General features: G+C 33.4%; 2 protein-coding genes across 3 annotated transcripts; both read right to left on the minus strand.

The window, feature by feature from the left end:
- Nucleotides 1–6: 6 nt before the first annotated feature.
- LOC128554803 (uncharacterized) lies at nt 7–3,716 on the minus strand (the record flags this gene model as incomplete). Its single annotated transcript, XM_053536117.1, has 3 exons — nt 3,425–3,716; nt 879–1,080; nt 7–157 (listed from the first exon to the last, which is right to left on the minus strand). Coding segments are annotated over exons 1-3 (364 nt in total), but the record flags the coding sequence as incomplete, so codon positions are not given.
- A 2,794-nt stretch (nt 3,717–6,510) lies between these two features.
- LOC128554801 (uncharacterized) lies at nt 6,511–22,103 on the minus strand. 2 transcript variants are annotated; one of them, XM_053536114.1, is made up of 8 exons: nt 21,964–22,103; nt 16,010–16,161; nt 15,684–15,779; nt 13,861–13,956; nt 10,751–10,958; nt 10,135–10,212; nt 9,789–9,875; nt 6,511–9,453 (listed from the first exon to the last, which is right to left on the minus strand). In XM_053536114.1, the coding sequence occupies exons 2-8, from the start codon at nt 16,153–16,155 to the stop codon at nt 9,112–9,114; spliced, it is 1,053 nt and encodes a 350-aa protein (XP_053392089.1). In that variant the 5' UTR covers nt 16,156–16,161; nt 21,964–22,103; the 3' UTR covers nt 6,511–9,111. The 2 variants fall into 2 exon arrangements, with proteins under 2 accessions (XP_053392089.1, XP_053392088.1); XM_053536113.1 differs by lacking the exon at nt 21,964–22,103 and having other exon boundaries at nt 16,010–16,513.
- Between the last annotated feature and the right edge of the window lie 826 nt (nt 22,104–22,929).

The following is a 22,929-nucleotide window of genomic DNA, read 5'->3' on the forward strand; positions in this document are numbered from 1 at the left end:
ATTCACTGATCTTTTTTTGAAGTGATTTTATCTTTGCGTCTACTTCGGTTTGCATTGTAGTCGAAACTTTAAGTTTAAGCCTGTCATTTTCATCCTGAAGAGCTTTGATATCTTTCTTTAATTTTAAGATTTCACTTTCTTTTGATTGTAAATCGCGCTGAAAGTAAAATATGCTGATATTCATATGATAAGTACATTTTATTTGCCTTGTAGGTTCAAAACACAATTATATTAAAAGATATTATCAAAATATGTTACAAGTGACTTTAAAAGTTTTCAGTGCATTTCTATTTTATCAAAACTTCTGTTATTAGCAAACCAAACTATATCTCTTTGATCTTCATGTGAAGAAGCTATCCAGCTGGCTTACGGAAGGTCGATGGTTCTACCCAGGTGCCCGCTCGTGATGAAATAATGCACGGAGGAGCACCTGGGGTCTTCCTCCACCATTAAAGCTGGAAGTCGCTATATGACCTATCATGTGTCGGTGCGACGTTAAATTAAAACAAAAATATCTCTTTGATTCCGGGAAAAGTTGATTTTGGAACCTTCGTTTTAAAGTCATAAATATGTTTCAAAATTATACATTTTATATATCAACAAATTTAAACCCAGCTGTCACTGTGACAATTTGGCTCAAATAACACCATTAAATAGCACCAGTTGAAAAGAAGTTATCATGTTTTCCCAGCAACAAATTTGCCTTAAAGGTTATCTATATATCTATACATTGTTCAGCATAATAAAGTAAATGTCTCTTGTATCTGAGTATGTTAGGTTTAAAAGATAATGTCATTATATTTCTCTATATTAAACAAATATTCAAATATTCAATTAAATCACACGCAGGTTTACTTCAAAATATACGATATTACTACATTTTGTCCTGGTTCGTTATCCAAATGCTTCCATAAAGAAGTTACTAGTTCCTGGACATCTGTCGACAAAAGTCCCAGCAGATCTCTGAGGAGAATATCCTTGTTTTCTCGAGCATCGCTTCTGGATTTGGAAGAAGTTCTATCAGGCAATGATTGATATCTGTCGTTATAGTCCGGGCTCCTGTTCTGATTTATTTGGTGCCTTTGATAAAAGAAAATGCAACTCAAAAACATTTTGCCACTTATTGTGTAATTTGAAAAGTAAACAGGAAATAGTGTGAAAAATCAACAACTGGAATATAACTGGCAGTATGATTGTACATATAAGACATGCTCTGTCATGTCTACTTTTTCAACACTTATATATTTTAACACTGTATAAATATTTCTATTTAGATTGATCATTTTATGTTTTTCTGTATCAAGATTTTATATGATCAAAGATTATTTTTCAATATTGAGGCAGTAAACAGTTTTCAGCTGCTAGTGTCGAACTGGCCCCAGTCAAATTTACAAATAAGATGTATTTAACATTTTAAAGAGCATATTTGTTCTTTGAAATAATAATAAAAGCTAGGACTAAGTGAAAAGAATTCAGCTTCGGTTATTGGGTAAAAAGTAGACGCACACTGACATTGAAATTAGAAACACTGTGACTTAAATATGCGAATAATTGCCTTCATTAGACTAGCTTAAAGTGGAGCTGTTGTTTTGACAGGGGCCATAGGAAAATAAAAATGGGAAAGGAAATTACGGATGTCACATATATATGAGCTTGTTGTCAAATCTTACATTGTTTCTAAAATAAGATATCGTGTAGCAATTGGTACTTACATTTACTGGAAATGGAATTATGACGAGATTTGAAAATTGGCAAATTTAGCTTTTTACGTATAATAATTAGATTTTGCGACCGTGAGAGCACAAAATTCAGGTCTTATAAACTGAAAACTAAATGTTAAACATGTATTGCTGATGGTTTGTAATAAGACACATACATACATGTTGATATTTCAGAGAAACTCTGAAAACTGTTTACTGCCTCCTAAATAAATGTTCAAACTGGCTGTTTTGTCTCATCGGTAGAGGTTTACAGTTTCCACAAAATAATCATCATAAATGTGTACGAAATTGCGAATTTCACATCACACAAAATACAGTATTTTGTAAGAAGAAGTTTGTGAAAATCACAAATCCTCACACTCTCACAGACATTTCGGGGTAAGTATTATGAGAACTGTTTACATCAAATAGGTAGTCACTCGGGTTTACATGAGAAGAAGTCCAAAATGTTGTGTCATAATGATGATGAAATATGGCATGATAAGTTATATAAGGATGTGGCAGTTTTTTTTTTTTTCTTTTTTTTTTTTTTTGGCTTAGTTTTATTAAATATTGTATTGAGGAAAAATACTGACAACTCCCGTTGAGAATTTGTTTTTCCTTCGTTTTTTCCTTTTTCTTTTGATTTATTCATTGATTCCACATACGCGCAATGTCACTACAGCAATTTTATGGGAGCATTTTCAGGAAGTATTGTTTCCAAAACAGAGTATTTTTCTATTAAGTAACATAACATATCAATATTTTTTCTTTTATGATAAGAAGACATGGTATGTTAACTGACTATGTATGGTTTTTATATCATTAATATGTTCTAAGTGCAGAAACTGAGTTTTCATGATTTCAAATGAAATAAAGAAGGTACCGAATCAATACAATTTAAGCTATGAGTGTCTATGGTTATAATTCGCCAACAAGACCCATTTATGAGGTCCAAAACGTTTTGGATGTGACATTAGCTGTCTTATGATTACAAATATGAAGTAATCTATATTTAAGGAAATATCTGATTCGATTTGATCAATAATACACTCAGAGAAAAAAAATGCGTCACATAAAATGTACATACCGTTACTTGCAAGAGCTATATAACGTACTAAAATGTTTCAAAATGGTATTACCTGCTGTTTATAATGCGACGGGTTATAGATAACTTGCATTGTTGTTTTGAAATGTCATATGCTAGAACTCAGTCTAAACACAGGAAGGTATAAATATGTTCTGTCAGTATTTACAAAAAAAAGTGGTTAATTTGCGTTTCTACACATTCCAAATTGTTACATGACGGACTCGAAATGCATCGTGAAAAGCAGGAGTAATCTTCATACCTTATATCACAGTAAATATGTGCCACTTTATTAATTTCAAAAGTTCTTTTACAGTATAATATTTTTAAGATCGTTTGATACAGACTAGATCTACTTCTAGGTTTAAAACGTTTCAATGTGATAAAATTGATAATTCAACATAGAACTGGCTAATGGAGTATTGCAGAAACTTATTTTGGCGGAATGTACATGTACATATTGCAATAGTCAATAAACCAAATCCATATCGGTTCATATCAATTCGTCTACTATTATCGATTATTTTTAATTACATCAAAGCAGCCTGGTCTCACAATGGAAAGTGTCTCTAGATGTGTCTGTTGGTCATGAAGGTAGAGACAGATTTTTACTCTAAGAAAGAAGTACTTTACTTACCGGTCCGACATCACTTCTGATTATCTGTAAAGAAATTCCGTTTTTATTTAATCCATGTTTAACCGTTCTGGTGTTTGCCTACATAAGTCAATGTAATAGTACTTTTTAAACATCTACTGACCATAAGATTGTCTAAATAATCGTCTATTGTTTCGCATTTATTCAAATGAAATAAATCACTTTCGGTTTAAGTGTATTTAATGTTAAAAAAGCCCGCGACAACCAGGTACAAGCTGTAACATATCTTCAGTAACTGTATTTGTTTATCGATTGAGTGGTAACCGTTAAACACGGTATACCCGATAATGTTCGTAGGTTTACGTAGAAGAAAACTTACTTCCTTGTTCCGAAAAATATTGACTATTATAAGTGCAAACAAAGAATTTAATCATTAAGATATACAATGTTTAAAGCTGACTTAGTTTCATGCCATAGGTAATTGATCGATACGATATACGACAGCGTGTTTTATACGGTATAACCCTATATTAGGTATTGAATCGTAAACTTGAACCGTACATGTGATAATTGAACTTTAACTGATACGTTCACAGATAAAGTTTGACACATACTAACTCTAGCATAGTATTATCATGATTATGCCTGAAGTTTTGTTTGCTTTATTTTCACATTATTAAAACGTTAAGTATTTTTTCGGATGATCTTATCGTCGTGGATGTGCAAATATTTTTATCTTTAATGTGTTTCCCTTTTTTGATCACCAATTCCACTGTCATTGAATTTTGTTTGTATAATTTTCAATATTTACATTAACTAATATATAATTTTGTAATGATATCAAGAACCACTCTTCCCGCGATATTGTTTGCGCACAATAGCGTAATTTATAATAATCTTAAACAACATTGCCTTTCAAAATTTAAATAGCTAAAACTAAGATACTGTAACAACCCGCCTCTTCAAACACGTCAATATTTATGTTGACGTGTAAGCTATTTTGGCACAGAAAGTGCCATTGTCGGTTCGAAATCAAGGGCCCGTCTTATCAAGAAACATACGAGAATTTTTCTCTTATCTTCATAACGTTCTCGTTAATCTGACAGATGTCTTATCAAAAGTTTCGTAAAATGTAGTGACGATAAGTTTCTTAACAGTTTTCTCGTAATTCTGAACTCTGAAAAAGTTTTTTGTGATAAGACGGTTCTAAAGTCTCGGACGAGCCCCCATCTTATGACATTTAGCCGTAACAAATCAAAGAGTATAGTATTTTGTAACGAATTTTATATTCCCAAATGACTGTGTTGGGACTTGAATCCGGGTCGCTCCAATGCTCTTAACCACATTGCCTAAAAGTCGACTCCCTGATACGGTTGCGTTTTAAACGTGCAGTCTATGTTTCAGCGACCGTAACAATACCCGTATATACAGGTAGAGAATACAACATTTAATTCTAACTTGGTTATTTTAGAGGCAAGGATGCTCAGAAATATTTGACTTAGAACTTTTATATCCAAAAGTATGTGGACTATATTTTTTATGTCTAGTTTCTTGCGTAATTTATTAATTTCATCTCTAGAATAAGACCTTTTGTCATTCAGTACTTGTCTTCCGAGCTCCTTTTGCATTTGTTTCCTCGTGTACAATTTATTGTGACTTTGGTGACATGCATATGAATCAAACGTGAGTCTTGGGAATTATATTTTTCAATCGCAAAGCGCGTGGCTCCAATGTTACAATAAATTTTATGTTAAGTTGTGATGGATGTTCATTTTTTGTACTTAACAGATGCGTAATATTGAACTTTTTAAAATACGCAACTGGTGATGTATTATTTACTGCATGTGTAGTTTACCGCTGTTGTAAGCTGAGGAATAGCCGGACGAGAAATGATACTATAGTACATTTATGTTGAATAATCAAGAGGCTTTAACTCATTAAAAATCACATGTGTGATTGACCATTTTCACTTTGGAGCGAAGTTTCTTATGAGGACCTCAAGCCAGTGGTTGTTGAGAAATATTCGACTTATGTTAACAATGAGTCGGTGAAAACTCATGAAACCCGAACATATAGATACCATGCCCATCTGCTGTTGATAGTGGAGTTTCATATGAAATTGACGCTGAATTCCAACCAGTGGTTGTCGAGGAATTCCCTGGACAAGAATTGATAGACTGACGGACAGATGGTCAGGCGGACCGACGGAGGAAGCAACAGATGTATGCATTCCATTTGGAGCATAAAAAGGGTCATACAATTATCATTTCTTCGTTTTCATGTTCTATTGAAATACATGAAACCCGTAACATTTGTTTGAAATCATCATGCACCATCTATTTATATTGTCAATAAGTTGATATATTTGGTCATTCAAATACTCATTCATTTCTTGCATAGTTCTTCAAGTGACACCAACAATATCATCATGCCGATGTGCCACAAAGGTTACTGATACTTCTACCCCGAGGACTAATAGCTATTAAATAGCTATTAAATGAATAACCCAATATGTTGAGTGTACCTCTCCGGATTATTCTATGAAAACTAGCTAGATCTTTCTATCAACTAATTACAGTAAAGAGAACCTCATGAACATTTGTTTGCTTCCTGAGGTATATATTTTCTCTCTTCTACACTAATGCTTTGTTTGTTTGTTTTGGGTTTAACGCCATTTTCAACAGTATTTCAGTCATGTAACAGCGGGTCTACACTAATGCATGTACATGTATATGCCTTCTACATTCTATAAAATAATATATAATATTCGGGGTCATTCACTTGCGACTACCGAAAATACAATTCTAATTTTTTTTCTTTCAAGTTACTGTTCAACGGAATGAAAAAATCCTGATTTTACCGGCCTTGAAATTAGATTTCAATAGGGCATTTGACTATAAGTTTGCCAATCTGTATTGATTTGTGTTTGATTAACAGATCAAGAATGTATAGACTTTTATGACTTAAATAGAGTAGATAAAGGTCGTTAGAAAACAAGATGTATGATTTTGATTTATTGAAAATCAATTATGATGTATGCCAAATATTATTAGTTATAAAGTATTGATAGAATGCCAAAGAACTTTGTTAATGTAAGTATATAGTGCAAAATGAATAAAGTATACCTCTCAATAGCAAGGTTTTATTTTGAATGTCCATAACAAAATTTTCACAACATTTTTTCTGAGTTTCTGGTGAAAAGCCATGAAATTATCGAACTATAATTACAGAAATAAGGCCAACATGAACACAGCAAAAAAAAATAAATAAAAAAAAATAACGATGAATTTATTCACGTTTTCTTCTTATTCTATCAATGATTTTTATCTTTAATTCTAATCACGCCCAAACTTAAATGAAAGTAACTTTAGTAACCAATTTATTTCAAGTTATCGACGGCATCTGTCGTATACCTGGCCGCAATCTGACTTAAGTACTTGATCTTCTAAACGAAGATCTGAGAACGACCCATTCAGATTCGTCTTCTGTATATTTTGGATTTCCAGTATTGCTATTTTTATTTTATCCAATCAGACGACTTGTTCGAATGTCAAAGAGTAAGAAAAATGTGCAGTCATTCCAGGGCTCGAACCCGGGACCTCTCGCTTACGAAGCAAGTAGCCTACCGACTGAGCTAGCCGGCTATCTGATACATTACGGCATAAGAATTGTAAATATCAAAAGTCAAGGCTACATGTAGATTTGCAAGATGTTGTAAGTTAGGCTCTGATTGGCTAGCGAAAGGGTCGTCAGAACGAGGCTATGAATAGGTCGTTCTCAGATCCTATGCGTAGCGTTATAGGAGATGTACTTTAGTCAGATTGACCTGGCCGTAGTTTATGTTCGGATCGCATGTTCTCTTAATCAATCAACTATCTTGTGAGGAATGAAATTTGAATTAAACTTTATAGTATAGTATTTTCACGTGCTTGTAAGACAAATGTAATGACAGATTTGATTAGAAACCAGCAGTTCAAACATAAAGCATAAGAATAATAAATATTCAATGCTAGAAGTAGTAAATACATGACTAGATTAAACATATTCTGGATTTCATTAGTTACACTGCTATTAGCAACACTGAGAAGAAAATAACAACATATGTTACATACACATACCATTAAAAACTATACTCGTACTAATACAAGACCTTATTTACCTGATATATTTTGTGACTTTTGATTATGTTTGATATGATTAGTTCATATCAGATGGTCATAAAGTTAAAACAGGCAGTTTGATATAGTATCTTCAATGGCTATAAAGAAACGTCTTTTGAAAAACACAGTAACTGTTTTAGCTTTTGCATCGTCACCATATCAGTGACCCCACGGAACGATAGCAGGTGAATTTGAAATAATAAATTAAGTTATCAGGTAGCTACTATAATCCGAGTTTCGTCGTATATACATTTGGATACTCAAATCCAGCAATCAATACATTGGTCCAGTACCGATAAATAATAACGTTGGGAATGCTAATAAGGATTTCGAAGCTATCACGAAATGTCAAAATTACAACTACTCTAAATTCCTTGCAATTTCTGTTTCCATAATTGTATAATAGAAATGTTATGTCATCGTCCAACGAAAGGTTCTCTCAGAGCTAATGTAACTTTTATACGGACACGAAAATAAGTCAGTTGAATTTTTGACACATTTTGTTATATATGAATTACACATCTAAGACTGTAAATAAAAGTAAACTTGTGTAATATACATGTACTTTTACATTTATCAAATGTTGTAGTTTTACTTATGTACAAGACAGTAAATGGTCAGTGTTGAAATATCACATTGTGTTTGTTGTGCTTATTCGAACACTGGACATTGTTTTGTTTATTACAAAAGGTGACCTTAAATTTAATATCTGCAGTATTCAGGTAGTTCTGCACGTTTCAAAATATTGTTCTACAATGTAAAATTTTATTACGCCATCCTTTTTTCAAGGCATTAATGTATCCGAAGGAAATTCAGCCAATAACAATTATTATTAGACTCATATGAAAATATCCCACTTTTGAAGACATTTTCGCGTACAGAAAAGTAAAAGTTTAATAATGTAGAGTTTGATGATATTTTCCTAATTGTATGTGTACTTATTTTCGATTATATGGCAAAACATATGTAGGTCCTTATACTTTAATTTTCACAATACGCCAGATATCAGTTCGAGTCCTTGCATTATTTTTTGTTATCATTTTTAATTATTTTACATTAAAACTAGTCTATTGTCAAACGAAAACAGAAATGCTGAATTTTAACACTATCGAAACTTAATATAATAGATTCTCAGCTCTTTATAATAGCAACATGTATCACACATTATTCTAGGTCTTCCGATCATATGATCATTCCTTCGTCACTTCCGGCTAACCAGATGTGTAGAACTGACTTAAATGATGCAGTATTATGATGCGTTAGGATAAAATGCTTATAAAATATGAAAATATTAAATATACCTTTTCTGCTTATCAGATTGTTAGAGTAAATATATAAACATATTATATATATTGCATATTTAGACCCTTCTATAAATCTCAATGTTCAAGATGCTTTCTCCCTCATACAGTTATAATACAAGACAACTCTACAAATTTAGCATTTGTATCTTACAATGTTATTGAATCTGTTTCAATATTGATTAATCTGCGTCCATATATTCTGATAGATAACATCAGTATGGACACTGGTGTACACTTTGCGATTCGTAAATTGCCTACAAAAGTTTCAAAAATGTATAATAATGGTATTTGTTCCTAGACCAGGATTTGCATCAAAGTCAGGTTCACTCTTCTTTCCCTGTGCAATACCTTTGCACAGTATATGTCCTCCTTCATGTAGATATAATACAGGCCAAACTATGTAATCGACGGCTGTTCCAGACTGGGTATAATGTTTGTATCTTTCTGTATCTAGTTTTGCATCATGCCGCTGCGTTTCGACATCAATATACACGGGAGGATCCTGAATGGCCATAAGCCAACACAATGTTATGCATTTGTCTATGTAATTTTCGATGAAACACGTATCATTCTCTGTGATTATGCTTTGTAATGAAGGCTTTACCTCCTGAAGAGTATATGTATGCATACTTAAACAGTGTTATATAGATATGTTGCAACGTATAGAACAATGCAAGGTCAAGTCGACAAAAATGAATTAATGCCTTGCATTTCCAACACATTGATAGGTATTTTGTCATTACTTGTTAACAAATTTACCCACTAGATATAAAATGATTCACATAGTAGTGTTTACTATATATATTTCTCAATTTATTTGTGTTGTTAGTGTGTTAGATATGCTCATACATATATATAGCACTCTTTATAAATGACAAAATACAGTACAATACAAAATGTAATAAGAAGTTAAATATATGTTAAATATTAAACCATTCCTACCTCCCTAAGTTTAGTGATCGTATAGCTGTAATTCTTTTTTCTGTCATCTTTCACTGCCTTCAGAACTACTTTGGAAGGAACTTCCATCTGTAAAAGAATAAATGCAAAAACTCTATTAACAAGACAAAAGTTCAATTATTATGTAATATGTTTTTACATTATAAATCGCGCAAGTTTGTACAAGTGTGTCATTGTGTCGTCTTTTCTTGATTCGGTAAAGGGGGGTACTCATCTAGGTTTTGCTGTTATTATCATATCAGCGATTCACTACATTAAAATATAGTTTTTATATATTACAAAAATGTGTCAGTAGAACAAATCTATAATGTATATTCATTGAATTTACCCCGTTAAAAGATGATAGCGCTTTTGTCAATTCATGAAGACCGTCCTTTGACTTTTCATAGCATTTTGAATATATTGTCTGTAAAGAAATAATAGTCAAACAGTAAACAGGGTGACAATATTAAGACTATGAAATAATTAGACAAATCAAACTTACAGTTACCATTTGAACATCTGTTGTATCTGGTCTGCTTCGATACTCCGAACAAATACATCAGCATATTTTAATTTTGCCTTTTTGGACAAAATAGCTCAAATTTTTAAATAAAAGATATGAGTGTTTATATATATAGGTCTAATAATATAAATCCAGATCAGTCATTTAAGCTGATGTGTAGATATGTTATGTTCACCATGACACATCATATAAAATATAGCTTATATAAAATTAAAAAAACTATATCAGCAAGTTTTTAACCATACAGTTAATTCATTGTTCCTTACATCTGGTATCACACATGTGCATATTTAATACCTGGTAGGATTATTATTCTTGTCATTGTTCGAACACTAGTACTATATCTAAACAACAAAAAACATTCAGTAGTTAATGTTTTATCAATAATCTTGGGCGGTCTACATGTTGTAAAAGTAAAACTAATTCTTATAACACTTACCGTCATGACACCAAGCAGGAGCTTGCATGCCTCTTCTTCCGGTTTGTTTCCTTTCTTTGTATTCGTAAGTGCTTCAAATGCATCGGTCCACTCATTATCATATAACTCTGAAAATTGCTCTGATAATTTTGTTGGACGGTTTATGTCGCTCAGATCTGCTATGTTTGGATTATCATCAGTAAGTTTGGCGCTTGCTGTTGCACTTAATCTGTTTTAATAAAGATATCTAGGTTTACTTGTTATTTTCATTGCCTGATAACTATACTTATTTGGTTATCACTTTGATATGTTTTTAACAGATAATTAGGGTGAAGGTGGATAAGAGTATCATTCTAACGGTTTATACTGTTTTTAGAGATTAAAAGGTAAGTGTGGATTTTCAGGAAGGACAGAGCATAGCAATATAACCAAAGGCATATATCGTAAAGTATGTCCGTCACAAATAGAAAATGTGGTTGAAAGATATAGTAGAAGGGTTGTTTTAAAACCCCAAAAGTACATTTTGATTATATGCATGATACAAGAATAGGGGTAGAATGAAGGAAGGGTGGTGGTGTTTATGGAACGAGAAATTACAAAGATATATATTCAAAAGAAATAGTCAGTCTCTAAAAACGTAACCTTCACTGGCCATAAACAACAGCAGTGTAAGCATGGTTGCACATAAGATACACGCCACACTCGCGCGCAAACACACACATATATATACACACAAGCACGCGCAAGCACGTTAAACAAGATTTGCAAGTCAACAACCTCTTATATTTGGATTTTGTTAGAAGCCAAGGTATCTGACTTGTTTATTCATGAATTAATTACCATGTATATGCAGGCTTATTCATCAGTGAATTAGAAATCTGTCAGCATAAAAAACGTCCTTCTCCGGTCATCTTTAGAACCGACCCTTAAAGAGCAATTGTCTGTTCAAGAAGAGCATCTATTTACAAAAAATGTATTTTGCATGAAATGTGTGCACCATTTACAACTTTGTACCATGAATTCGCTGTTATATAAGTACAACGCACCGTTTAAGTGTTTTTATTTTTAGCAGCATGTAAATAAAATTTTCAAAGTATATGAGCCGCGCCATGAGAAAACCAACATAGTACGTTTGCGACCAGCATGGATCTAGATCAGCCTGCGCATCCACACAGTCTGGTCAGGATCCATGCTGTTCGCTAACGGTTTCTCTAATTGCAATACGTTTTGAAAGCGAACAGCATGGACCTTGACCAAACCGGATGCACTATCATATTGGTTTTCTCATAGCGTGGCTCAATCATAATCTTTTTTATAACAAAACATATATGACCTTCAATATCTAGTTACAATTTTAGCGTCGAGGCTGAGTTGAAAGAAACATGATCGTATTGTAGTGACTCCTGGGGACAGTTAAAATCTTACATATTATGATATTAAGTAGCAAAATTCTTTATTTGTGCATTTCATGTTTAACTTAGATTACTACATTTTTTTTCTGAAAATTTTATATACATTTTATAATATTTTGTACTTTGTATTCTAAAATGCTTGTCTCTGTTAAAACAAGTTTACACTAGAATGACGTCGTCACGTTAATGTAGGGATAATGCATTTTTGTGACACTGTATTAACGTCTGCAGAAGCCCGCGGGATTGTTTCTGACCGAGACCGAAGGTCGAGGTCACAAACATATCCCAAGGGCTTCTGCAGACGTTAATACACAAAACAAACGTTTATTGTCGCTATTCTTGCATAAAAAAACATTACACGACGACTTTATGTATTGATTTCATATGTGATGACTTGACGATTCCGGTACATTTTTATTTACCATTCCTGTTGTTCTTGGAAACGGTAAACATGTTTTAAATATCCGTATCTAGGGTCCAGAAATAAACAACACTATCAAAAGCACATCCTGAAGGTTTTTAAGCGATTTTTTTTATCTCCCGTTAATACATGGGCGGATCCAGTGAAAAAAGTAGTTTTTATGCAAGAATGTGCGGTGACATCAAAGTTTTTGTTGCGACAAAAAAAGGAGCGCTACTATATTTTATCTACTGTTTTAGATTAAAGGCATATTAGAATTGAAATGATTAATAACAAAACCATGTTTAACACTATTTATACACTCGGGCGGTAATACGTCGTATAGATAATTTTACTTGGGCTGCGCCCTCGTGAAATTATTACACCCGAAGTATCACCGCCCATCGTGTATAAATAGTGTTGAAGCACTCTTTGGTTTTAAATTATTTCTAAATAATTATGATCCATGATAGAATTTGTTTTATAGTATTTCCTACCGCATATATTTTTATTTCGTTTTGAACCAAAGGTCGCTGACTCTGAATCATTTACCCCTCATCGATGTTGGTACGAACCTCACTTGGGGCTTCGAGTTTTCATGTGAGGAAGCCATCCAGCTGACTTTCGGAAGGTCGGTGGTTCTACCCAGGTGCACGCATGTGATAAAATAATGCACAGAGGTGCACCACCATCAAAGCTAGGAAGTCGCCATAAGACCTTTATATCTTAACATGTTTATTTTCTGAAAGACTGTATTTCAATTTGTGGAAAATATTGAATCTGAATGAATTGATGTGACTTATATTCGAAGCGATCGGAATTTAACGTAGATAAGAATGAACAAGTACGAAGTCCTCGGAATTAAACCCATGCGAAAAGCGAAAAACAGGCAGGGAACGGAATACAATACCGCTCGATCACAGATATACTGGTAACTGAAACTAATACATATATAATTTTGATATGCTAAAACGCCTTAAAACATCGATAACATAATAACAATATCAGCTACTAATTTGGAGCATTTTCTGCAAAGTGTTAGATCCGACGTGATTATTTCCTGTGTAGTATTTAATCAACAGGTCAAGTTGTATTTTACTGGAAGTTGATTTTGTTGTTGCGACAACCGCTGGACGAATTTAGTATGCAAAACTGGATTGAGTATTACTTAGTAGAAGTAAACAGAAAAATGAACAGTTTATTGGTTACTGAAAAATTAACAAACGAGTCACAGTAAAAATAACTCATGTTTGCTAAGAAATAATACATGGGTAAATTCAACCAATGGAATTAGTTTAAAACAAACAAACTTTACTCACCTTGTAAGAAGCTCATTATTTTTGTTTTTAAGACTGTCGATTTCCTTTTTAAGTTCGTTTATTTCTGAATCACGCCTGTCAATGTCTTTCTTATATCTACAATAGGAATTTGATACGAACCCTACATAGCATGTAATTCAATAATCTACAAAATTTATACACATTTTAAGGAAATGAGTGTATTATTTACTAAAATATGCGTTATTGAAATATAAGTGGCTCAAAATAATTCAGTAGGTCCTACGGGATGTATTTTGGAAGTAATAATGTGGAAATGAGAAAAGAGGCAACTGTCATATGTGTCGGAACGCTTTTAAAGTTTGGGTTGTTAAGAGGGAGAAGGTTTACTTGCAACCAGGGTTGTAGTAATGCTAATGCTAATGGTAATGCATTAGTAATGCATTATTTTTTTCAAATAATGCCAAGTAATGATTAATGCCACAATTTTAGCATTGAAAATAATGCTAATTTAATGCCAAAGTAAGTAATGCTAATGCTAATGCTTAGCATTACTTAGGCATTATTTTTTGTATCACTGGAAAAAAAATAATACACATGTATGCTGTTATTTATACAGGTTATAGCAGTTCTCTAATAGATTTTTGTTTGATTTTAATAAACTGTCTGATGATATAATTGCCTTTTGTTCAATGTACACCTGAAAGATTTTGAAAAATACATTTAAAACCTTGGACAACTCCAAGGTGTATATTTATAATAGCCATAGAAGTGTGACATAATTAGATTTGTCACCCAAAATATCAAACAGAATCTATTATCTTTTGACACCTTTTTATCAATTAACACTATGTCACTGATAGTGATGTTTAAGACCTGTTTAAGGCAGCTAGCTTTTACATGTCATGTTAAATTAGGCTGTTAGGGAGCCATTAAACAGGTACTTGACTTTCTCTAACAATTTAAATGCTCATGCATGCTGTACTTCCAACATTAGGTATTTTTATTTTTTTAAATTTTTTTTATATAAAGTAATGGTAAAAGAAAAAAATCAGATATAATACAAGGAAGTCATACACGTATTTAACTATTCATGTAGACGACCTAGACCTAGGTAAACTAAAATGATTTAATGAAAAACAGTGTATGTGACAATAACATGCAATGATTCTCAAAAAGTAATGGTAATGCTAATGCACCCTATGTAATGCTAATTTAATGCATTATTTTGATAAAAATGAGTAATGCTAATGCTAACTTAATGCCATCTTTTTCCAAATAATGCTAATTTAATGCATTACTATTGCAAGTAATTATTAACAACCCTGCTTGCAACACCTTCAAAATGTTACAAAAAAACTAAATGTTCTTTCCGGCTGAAAGTTACTACAACAATACTACTGTAACAGTATACTACCAGACTCGATATCATCTTTAATGTACAGTTTTGTCTTATTCCCCCAACAACATCCCCTCCCACAACCCTATGGCAATGAAGCTTTGGGGCACAAAACTCGGGAGGGGTGGCAATATGTATATGGTATATTAACCATTGAGCTAGAGGTCATGGCCTTCAACAGGATCACTGTCCTGTTTTGATAAATGTTTGAGAAATGACATACAAAAATCGATTTATACATTTAAAATTTATAGAACGGAAAAGAAAAATGACTCTTCTACAGGCTTGGTTCCTTCGAACAGTACATTGTCTTGTTATAGTTCAAATATTTGTGTCTCTTAGTTCACACACGGATTGTAATTGGCTGACGCTGTGTGTCCTTATGGTGAACATAGTTGTCCTTATACACATATGTGTTACTAAATATATAACGAGAAAGATTAAAGTACAACCAGATGACTAATACCTTTCTTCTTGTTGGTTCAATCTCGATCGAAGATCTTGTAACTGCTGCGGAGTTAATATACCATTCTCACCCCTTCTAAGATCACGCATTTCCTGTCTACAAATACAATACTGGTGAAACAAGGTCTCCATTACATATATGTGTACTTATTTATGCTATATTATCATATATATGCACATATATTTGAATTTAAACAATGCTTAATTACATGAATAAACTGTTGCAAATTTAACACTTTTATTAATTATTCTTTTAAAGCATTTTGTTGCTTCAACATCTGTCAAATAAATATTGTAATAAACTAAATAGGATAAAACAAGTTTTACTCTCTGGGCTCGTTTGTCCCGTTGGTGTATTTCTGGGGCTTCGGCTGTTGTGTAATGGTTTGTCTTTCATCTTTATTACAGTTTTGAGTAAACGTCTCTGTATCTTCCGCAGATGAACAACAACTTTCGCAACAGTTGTTTGACATATTTCACTAAAATCAATAACGTCTGAGTTGTAATTTGTCGAATAACTTATGGTATATCATATGTAACCTTAATTAGTTTTGATTGTATATTGACGTCCATGAGTGTAGATGTGTTACATTCCGTGTTATCACATAGCTAAATAATCCGTTTAAAATAGACAGCCCACAAGGCACACTGCGAATGTATTTCTTCGTTAAATCGTTTGTCTAGTTTTGCTTTATCAACAGTGTCGTTTACATAGATTACATCCCCGATACAAGTAAACATATATTTTATCCGATATTTCTAAAATTATCCACTTTAATGCTAAACAGTACATGTCATTAAACTTCATTTCCACGAAAAACGTATTAACCAGGAAGTATTTCATTTAAATACCCGATATAAGTCTGCATTGCGTCCCTTGTAATGTAAACTGTTACTTGATCAGGTAACCGTATCTCACCTAATAAATGTAATGGTAGCAAGGTATATTTATATTCGAAAATTTTGGGCACGGCCATGCTTACATGTAGCGAGTCGTTATATTGCACTTCCCTAATGAGCAGAATCAGGGTGACGATTTTATAAATTATGCGTATGTTTTGTGCTTTCAGTTAATATCAGGATCACGACTCACATAGACAAGAATACAGAAAGTTATCAAAACGAAAGTTTTACACCAGCCATTAAAAATAACATGCCAAAATAATCAGTTTTGCACTTTTTGAACATCCTGCAATGATCCAGTTGCAGGAACAATGTCCAATTTTATTTTATGCTTACTGATGAAATACTGTGTTTTATCAGTGAGATATAATCCATATCACTTACTGCATATCACTCACTGTTTTACCGATCTACTTGTACAATAAGTATGAATTTTAAATTATTTTCTTAACTAAGGATGAAAATTGTAGCCACACTTTGTTTTTATAGTGTATTTCTCGATTCAAATTATTTTACTTAATGTGAATTTCATATCGTTATGCAGCAAGAAGTAAAATAAAATGGAACTTTATGTCGTGCGCATCTTTAACGTTACAGCATGTCTGACGTAATATTCGTTACGCGCGTCTGTTTCCCGCGCTACTACGAGTATTAAAATTAGTTGCAAAATGCATAATAAGCATAAAATAAAAACAAAATTTGTTGTTTTTTTTCGTGAATATGGAATATCTCACCTCAAAGTGAGAAAATATTCACATTTACTTGCGCTACGCGCCCGTGAAAATATTTGAAATTTTCTCACTTCTCGGTGAGATATATTCCATATTCGCTCAAAACAAAAAAGTATCCTCTATTTATTGCATTTCTCAATTTAATAGTCCCTACTGAATTACAGGATGTTAATGAAATGGGGGCCCATCCATCTCGTTTTTTTTTCACAAAACAGCAAAACTGTTCCTGAGCAACAAGCATGGAACCCTTCTATGATCTTAGTTTCCCGCGCCAAGGTGACTCATCGATTCATACAAAGCTAGCAGCAGTTAGTTTTACAACTGACACCAGAATTTTACATGTATTAGCTGTTTAAATTTTCTACAGAATTACAAATTATCTCTCACTTTAATTTACAGACATCCAAAATCACGAAATTCTAATTGTTACAAATATTTACGTGGGCCAAAATTCGAAGTATACCCTGCTTCCAAAATATACAGGTATGCCCTGCTTCCAAAATATACAGTATAAAATGTACGCACACTGTATAACCCGCTGAACAAAAAAAAAAAATCAACAAAAAAAACGCCGAAAAAGTAACCCCGCTGAAATAGATATTTCCATTTATTTCCATTGATACGAAGCGAATTCTTGCAAATCAACTTGACAGTTTTTTATGGCTTGAACATGGCTTACACTTACAAATTTTGGGTTGAAAACGATCGTTATCTTTCTAGAAATTCCCTGACAATGTCTTCAGTCTGAAAAATCGAATAAAATCCAAAGTTTTGCACAAATGTTTTTGTTCAAGAACAATCTGTGAAAACTATCATCTTGTTTAACAGACTTGCCCTTTCGGAGCACCTCTGTAAATCTCCGGGTTCTTTCTGAAAAAAATATATTAGCCCTCTAAACAGGTATAGGCGAAAAAAAAAGGACTGTCGAAAACGGCCGCTTGTGCTGACGCTGAACTCGACTGTTAACATTTATAGACTTTCCATTAACTCCGATGATTTTGAATACCTTTGTATGTAAACAAGTATTTTGGCAGTCGTTCCACGAAAACTTGATGAATTTAAAAAATGCACTTTAATTTCAAGAGCCTTAGTGAAAAATGGTTATATTCTGTAACACCCTCCCTGAATTTTAACCTAATACACGCGTTCTTGCCATTTTTTGCCATGCTTTCTTGCTGGGCTTACAGTCATACAGTCACATCGACAAAATTCAGGACATATTGTGACTGATCCAGCTTTCGAAGGATAAGGAAAACCCATTTAGTTGACCTTCCGGGCTACTATTAAAAGTGTTTTCCCCTTGGTATTTGTAAGTGCAAATGATTGCTTCTGGTTGTCAGTCCTTTAAATACTAGTATTGTTTGAAGAATTCAGCATTTAATCTATGTCTTTAGTAAATCTAGCAACATGTAGCTTTAATCAACATATTGCAGAGTATCGGAACTCTTTACTGCTTGTTTATACGATTTATACGTCACAAGAGTTCTCTCCTTATGTGCAGTGCACGTATTTGCTCTTTCTGTCAACAAGATATTGTGATGTTCAACTCTAGGTATTGTAGATCTACGTTGTTTCACATATATAATATCATCTGGTATAAAAAATATATATGTTTTACGCGTACATGGTATTATTGTATGCTACCAGAATACATAGACTGTTAGTATATTCAGGTATACTAAGATTCACGGATTCATGTGGCTCAATTGTTAAGTGATACTAAGCTAGACTGTCAATGCGAAGGTCCGTAGTTCAAAACTTAGTAGCGGTTCCTGGGATATCTTAGATATTCCAAAGTGTCCCACAGTCAATTAGAGGTCAAGTACCGGTTCTGCACACGAAGAAAGTGTGCTTTATTGTGGGCTTAGAGAGTTTGGATATCGTACCCGAATCCCGTTCCACTAAATATGTCTCTGCAATTTATCTGCACCTGTCAGGATTTACAAGTATAATGATGATGGTTGTAAAATTGTGAGTATTAATCTTGAGACCTCTTCAAATGGTTCTGGTAATCATATGATAGCCACTTGATGGCTAGCCTTATCGTACACGTGCGCGGGTAAAATCGCTGTAACATTTTTACTTGTAATTTTCTTGTTACTTGATAAATTTTAATAACATAAATTTCAAATATTTCATCAAGATTCCAGTTTATACGTTAGCTACACATATGGCCCTTGAAAAGCATTTGAGCGTATTGAATGAAAAAAGTATAAATTAAGAATATCTGACGAACGCTTTGTGGCGTGGAAAGCACCCATTTTCCTGTCATCGACGCTTGTTATTTCATTTCAATCTGTCAGGTAATAAGGAAATCAGAAGCAAAATTGTAACCTTCATCGAGTAAACACGATATCGAAAAGTCTCCTGGGTTTACAACCCTGATCAGGCTATCATTCTATAAATTCTGGTCAGGGGTATTCTCAACCTCACATCTATACATGATCCATAAACAAAGCAGTATTGAATTGATTTTGAAATTAGAATTCATGTATAACGCGAACAAGATATTAAACCCATAATATCATTGCCTAGTAACTTTTAAATCAGCTATTTAATACTGATTAAGAACATGAAAAGACCATATAAAACCAAGTGAAATTCCCATGCAATACAAAATCAGATATCAAATAAAACCTTCAAAAGGATTAGTTATGAAAATAAAGATTCTGCTATACAACACTATATCATAAACATTAATCCCAAATACAACCTTGGCCTTCCTGAGTCTTACTGTGGCAATCGTTTGAGTAAATAATAATATACATTTATTTCAATATACATGTACAATACTATGTAAAATATTACGCACCAGACACGAATCGTTGCTAAGAGGCCGGAGCCGAATGTACGAACTTCATGTTCAAGCAAGAGTGCTGGCTCTTGTATGTCCAAGATCATTTGCTAAAGTAAACGTTTGTGTAACATATTTCAAAATCTCTCAAGGAATAATGAAATAAAAAAGTGGAAAACCACAGGTCGCCAAACACAACGTAAACGAAATGAAGTCATACTCCGGACATGAAATATTGATTTATAAACCTTTGGAATAACGTGAATATACATGTAGTTGAAAACCGGTCTATGCATGTAGAAATTACCAGTCCGACACAAAATACTTATATAAAGCCATATGTAACAGATTTTGAATCCTGCATGTGATAAGCGACCTTTGTGCGTGGGACTTACATATATGTTTAATACTTGAAAGTCGATCCATGCATGTTCAGTCACAGCCCGTACAAGACACTGCAGGCAGACGAAAAAACCAAAAAGGACAATGATAATGAAACCAACCAGAATTATTCGTCATTGCAATAAGGACCATACATGGTTTACTGACTGCAAGTATACACCTTTACACAAATGAGAGAAGAAAGACTTTGTAAAAACACAGACAGATTAAATGGAAACAAAATATACATGAAGAAGAGACACAGTGGTGCATATAATGTTTTTAAACTTGCATACACCTGTATTCTCGATAGCCAATAGCTGACTTCAACGACTGCCTTTTGCAAATCTAGCGACGTTTTTCGACAGACATACTTTTTTCACCCATACCTGTTTAACGGCTAATTTAGTTTTTCACAAAGACTGTAGAACCCGGAAATTTCATGCGACACATCTGTTTAACCAGATGATAAAAGTTTTCACAGACTGTTCATGAACAAAGACATCTGCGCCACTTCGGATTTTTGTTCGTTTTTTTTTTTCAAACTGAAGAAATTGTTAAGAAATTTCTTAAAACATAACAATCGTTTTCAGACCAGAATTTGTAAATGTAAGCCATGTCCATTCCTTAACAATACTGTCAAGTTGATTAGCATAAATTGGATTCGTATCAATAGAAATAAATGAAAATCTTTACCTACCTAATTAAAGAGGGGGTACTTTTCCAGTGCGTAATTTTTTTGTCCAGCGAGCGTGAGGATAGCCGGTTATCCATTGTGGTACGGATGTGCTTAATAACGTTATTACGTCTGTCTACGACAAATATAAATATTTAACGGTTGTTGTAAAACAACAAAAGTAAAGAAATTGAGGGCAGTATTAGTAAAAACAAAACTATGCGAAGGCTTTAGTAGTACCATCATTTAGATTAGCTTGGTTACATTCTGAAGAAACATTTATTTGTCTTTAATACTTGTAAAAGCGTTATGAGCTGCGGTAATTACATTCAAAATATCAAGCACATCTTCAGGTATGAAGCTAAGTAGGGAAATAAACGTTGTATGTTCTGATAAAGTTTCCGGAAACAATACCGGTATATGGGGCAATCTTATCAATATCGTAACTTAACGAGACCCCTGCGAGATATATTCTCGTAAATTTAGATTTACATGAATATTTACGAATCTCGAAAAACATCTAACCAACATTCTTGAAAATCCGCATATCGCACTCATCGTAACTGGTTATACACAGTGACGCAGTCTATATTTCTTTCCATCTATTGATAAAAATGTTGCTAATTTTCAGTCATACCACTTTACGGATGATAAGTTTTTCTCCGTCATTTTAACAAAGACAGGTAAGGTAAATGCACTTACGTGCTTGGTAATGTATACTTGATTGCACTCCATCGCGACATTTTGGCAAAACAAGTTCATTTTCACGAAATTCACCTACAAATAAAAATCTCACCTGTTTTTCTGAGAAATGTATACTACCGGAAGCACAGTATATGATTTTAAGCGGAGCCCATTTGGAAATACATATGTTGGTTCCCCCTACGTGAATCCCCTAACTAAATATCTGTTTTACAATCCTGACAGACGCATCATGTGAACTTTATTTTCATTTTCAGAAAATAATGTTTATTTTAGACAGAAATGTTAACTGAAAATGATACAAGTCAAGACATTTAAAACTGATTGCCGAACTACGTAACGGGAGAAGGGTCTCTGTAATGGACACGATCTATGCATATACCACGGATGACTTTGAATAAAAAGTTATGCATGTACCATGAAAAGAATGTATAAAAGTATGTACACTTAACATGCGCGGATCCAGCCAATTTTCCCAGAGGGGGTCCGACCGACCACTAAGTACGACGACAACATGTGTGCCTATACACATTTATTGAGCCGTTTACAAGTACAGGGTTGCCCAAATTTTTTCTTGAACAGGCTTAAGTAGAAAAGTAGCCGGCCAGCTAAGGGGGTCCGGGGCGTGCCCCTTGGAAAATTTTGAAATTCAGCACTTCATTTCCTGCATTCTTGGACATTTAAGAACACCTTTTCCACTGCAATTTTATATACAATGTACCCCTTATTTTCACGTTTTTATGAGCTCACCTGTTAAATTTCGGAAAAATAATAAAATTAAGTTCTACCCTTACCTATTATCATTTCTTAAAGGTAAAATTCTTTGTTTCTTTCAGATAATTAACATACATATGATGATATGAATTATGTCGAGGTCGTATGTAGTAGCAGCAACACACACTTTGCATGCGGTCCTAATGTTGTCTTTTCGAAAAAACATTTTCTTTCCTTCTTCTCTTCTTTTCTTTCTTTCTTTTTTTTTTTGATTTTCCAGGGGTGGGGGGGGGGGGGGGGGGGGGCGGTCCTGACCTCCGGACCCCCCTCCCCCTCTGGATCCGCG

The sequence above is a fragment of the Mercenaria mercenaria genome, unplaced genomic scaffold (assembly GCF_021730395.1).
Source record: "Mercenaria mercenaria strain notata unplaced genomic scaffold, MADL_Memer_1 contig_760, whole genome shotgun sequence".
NCBI lineage: Eukaryota > Metazoa > Mollusca > Bivalvia > Venerida > Veneridae > Mercenaria > Mercenaria mercenaria.

Coding starts and splice junctions, on each gene's coding strand:
- LOC128554801 (XM_053536114.1), bottom strand. CDS start 16,155: ATGTCAAACAACTGTTGCGAAAGTTGTTGTTCATCTGCGGAAGATACA. Junction 10,213..10,750: donor TCCTGCTTGGTGTCATGACG/GTAAGTGTTATA, acceptor ATTTCTTTACAG/ACAATATATTCAAAATGCTA. Junction 9,454..9,788: donor CGATCACTAAACTTAGGGAG/GTAGGAATGGTT, acceptor TATACTCTTCAG/GAGGTAAAGCCTTCATTACA.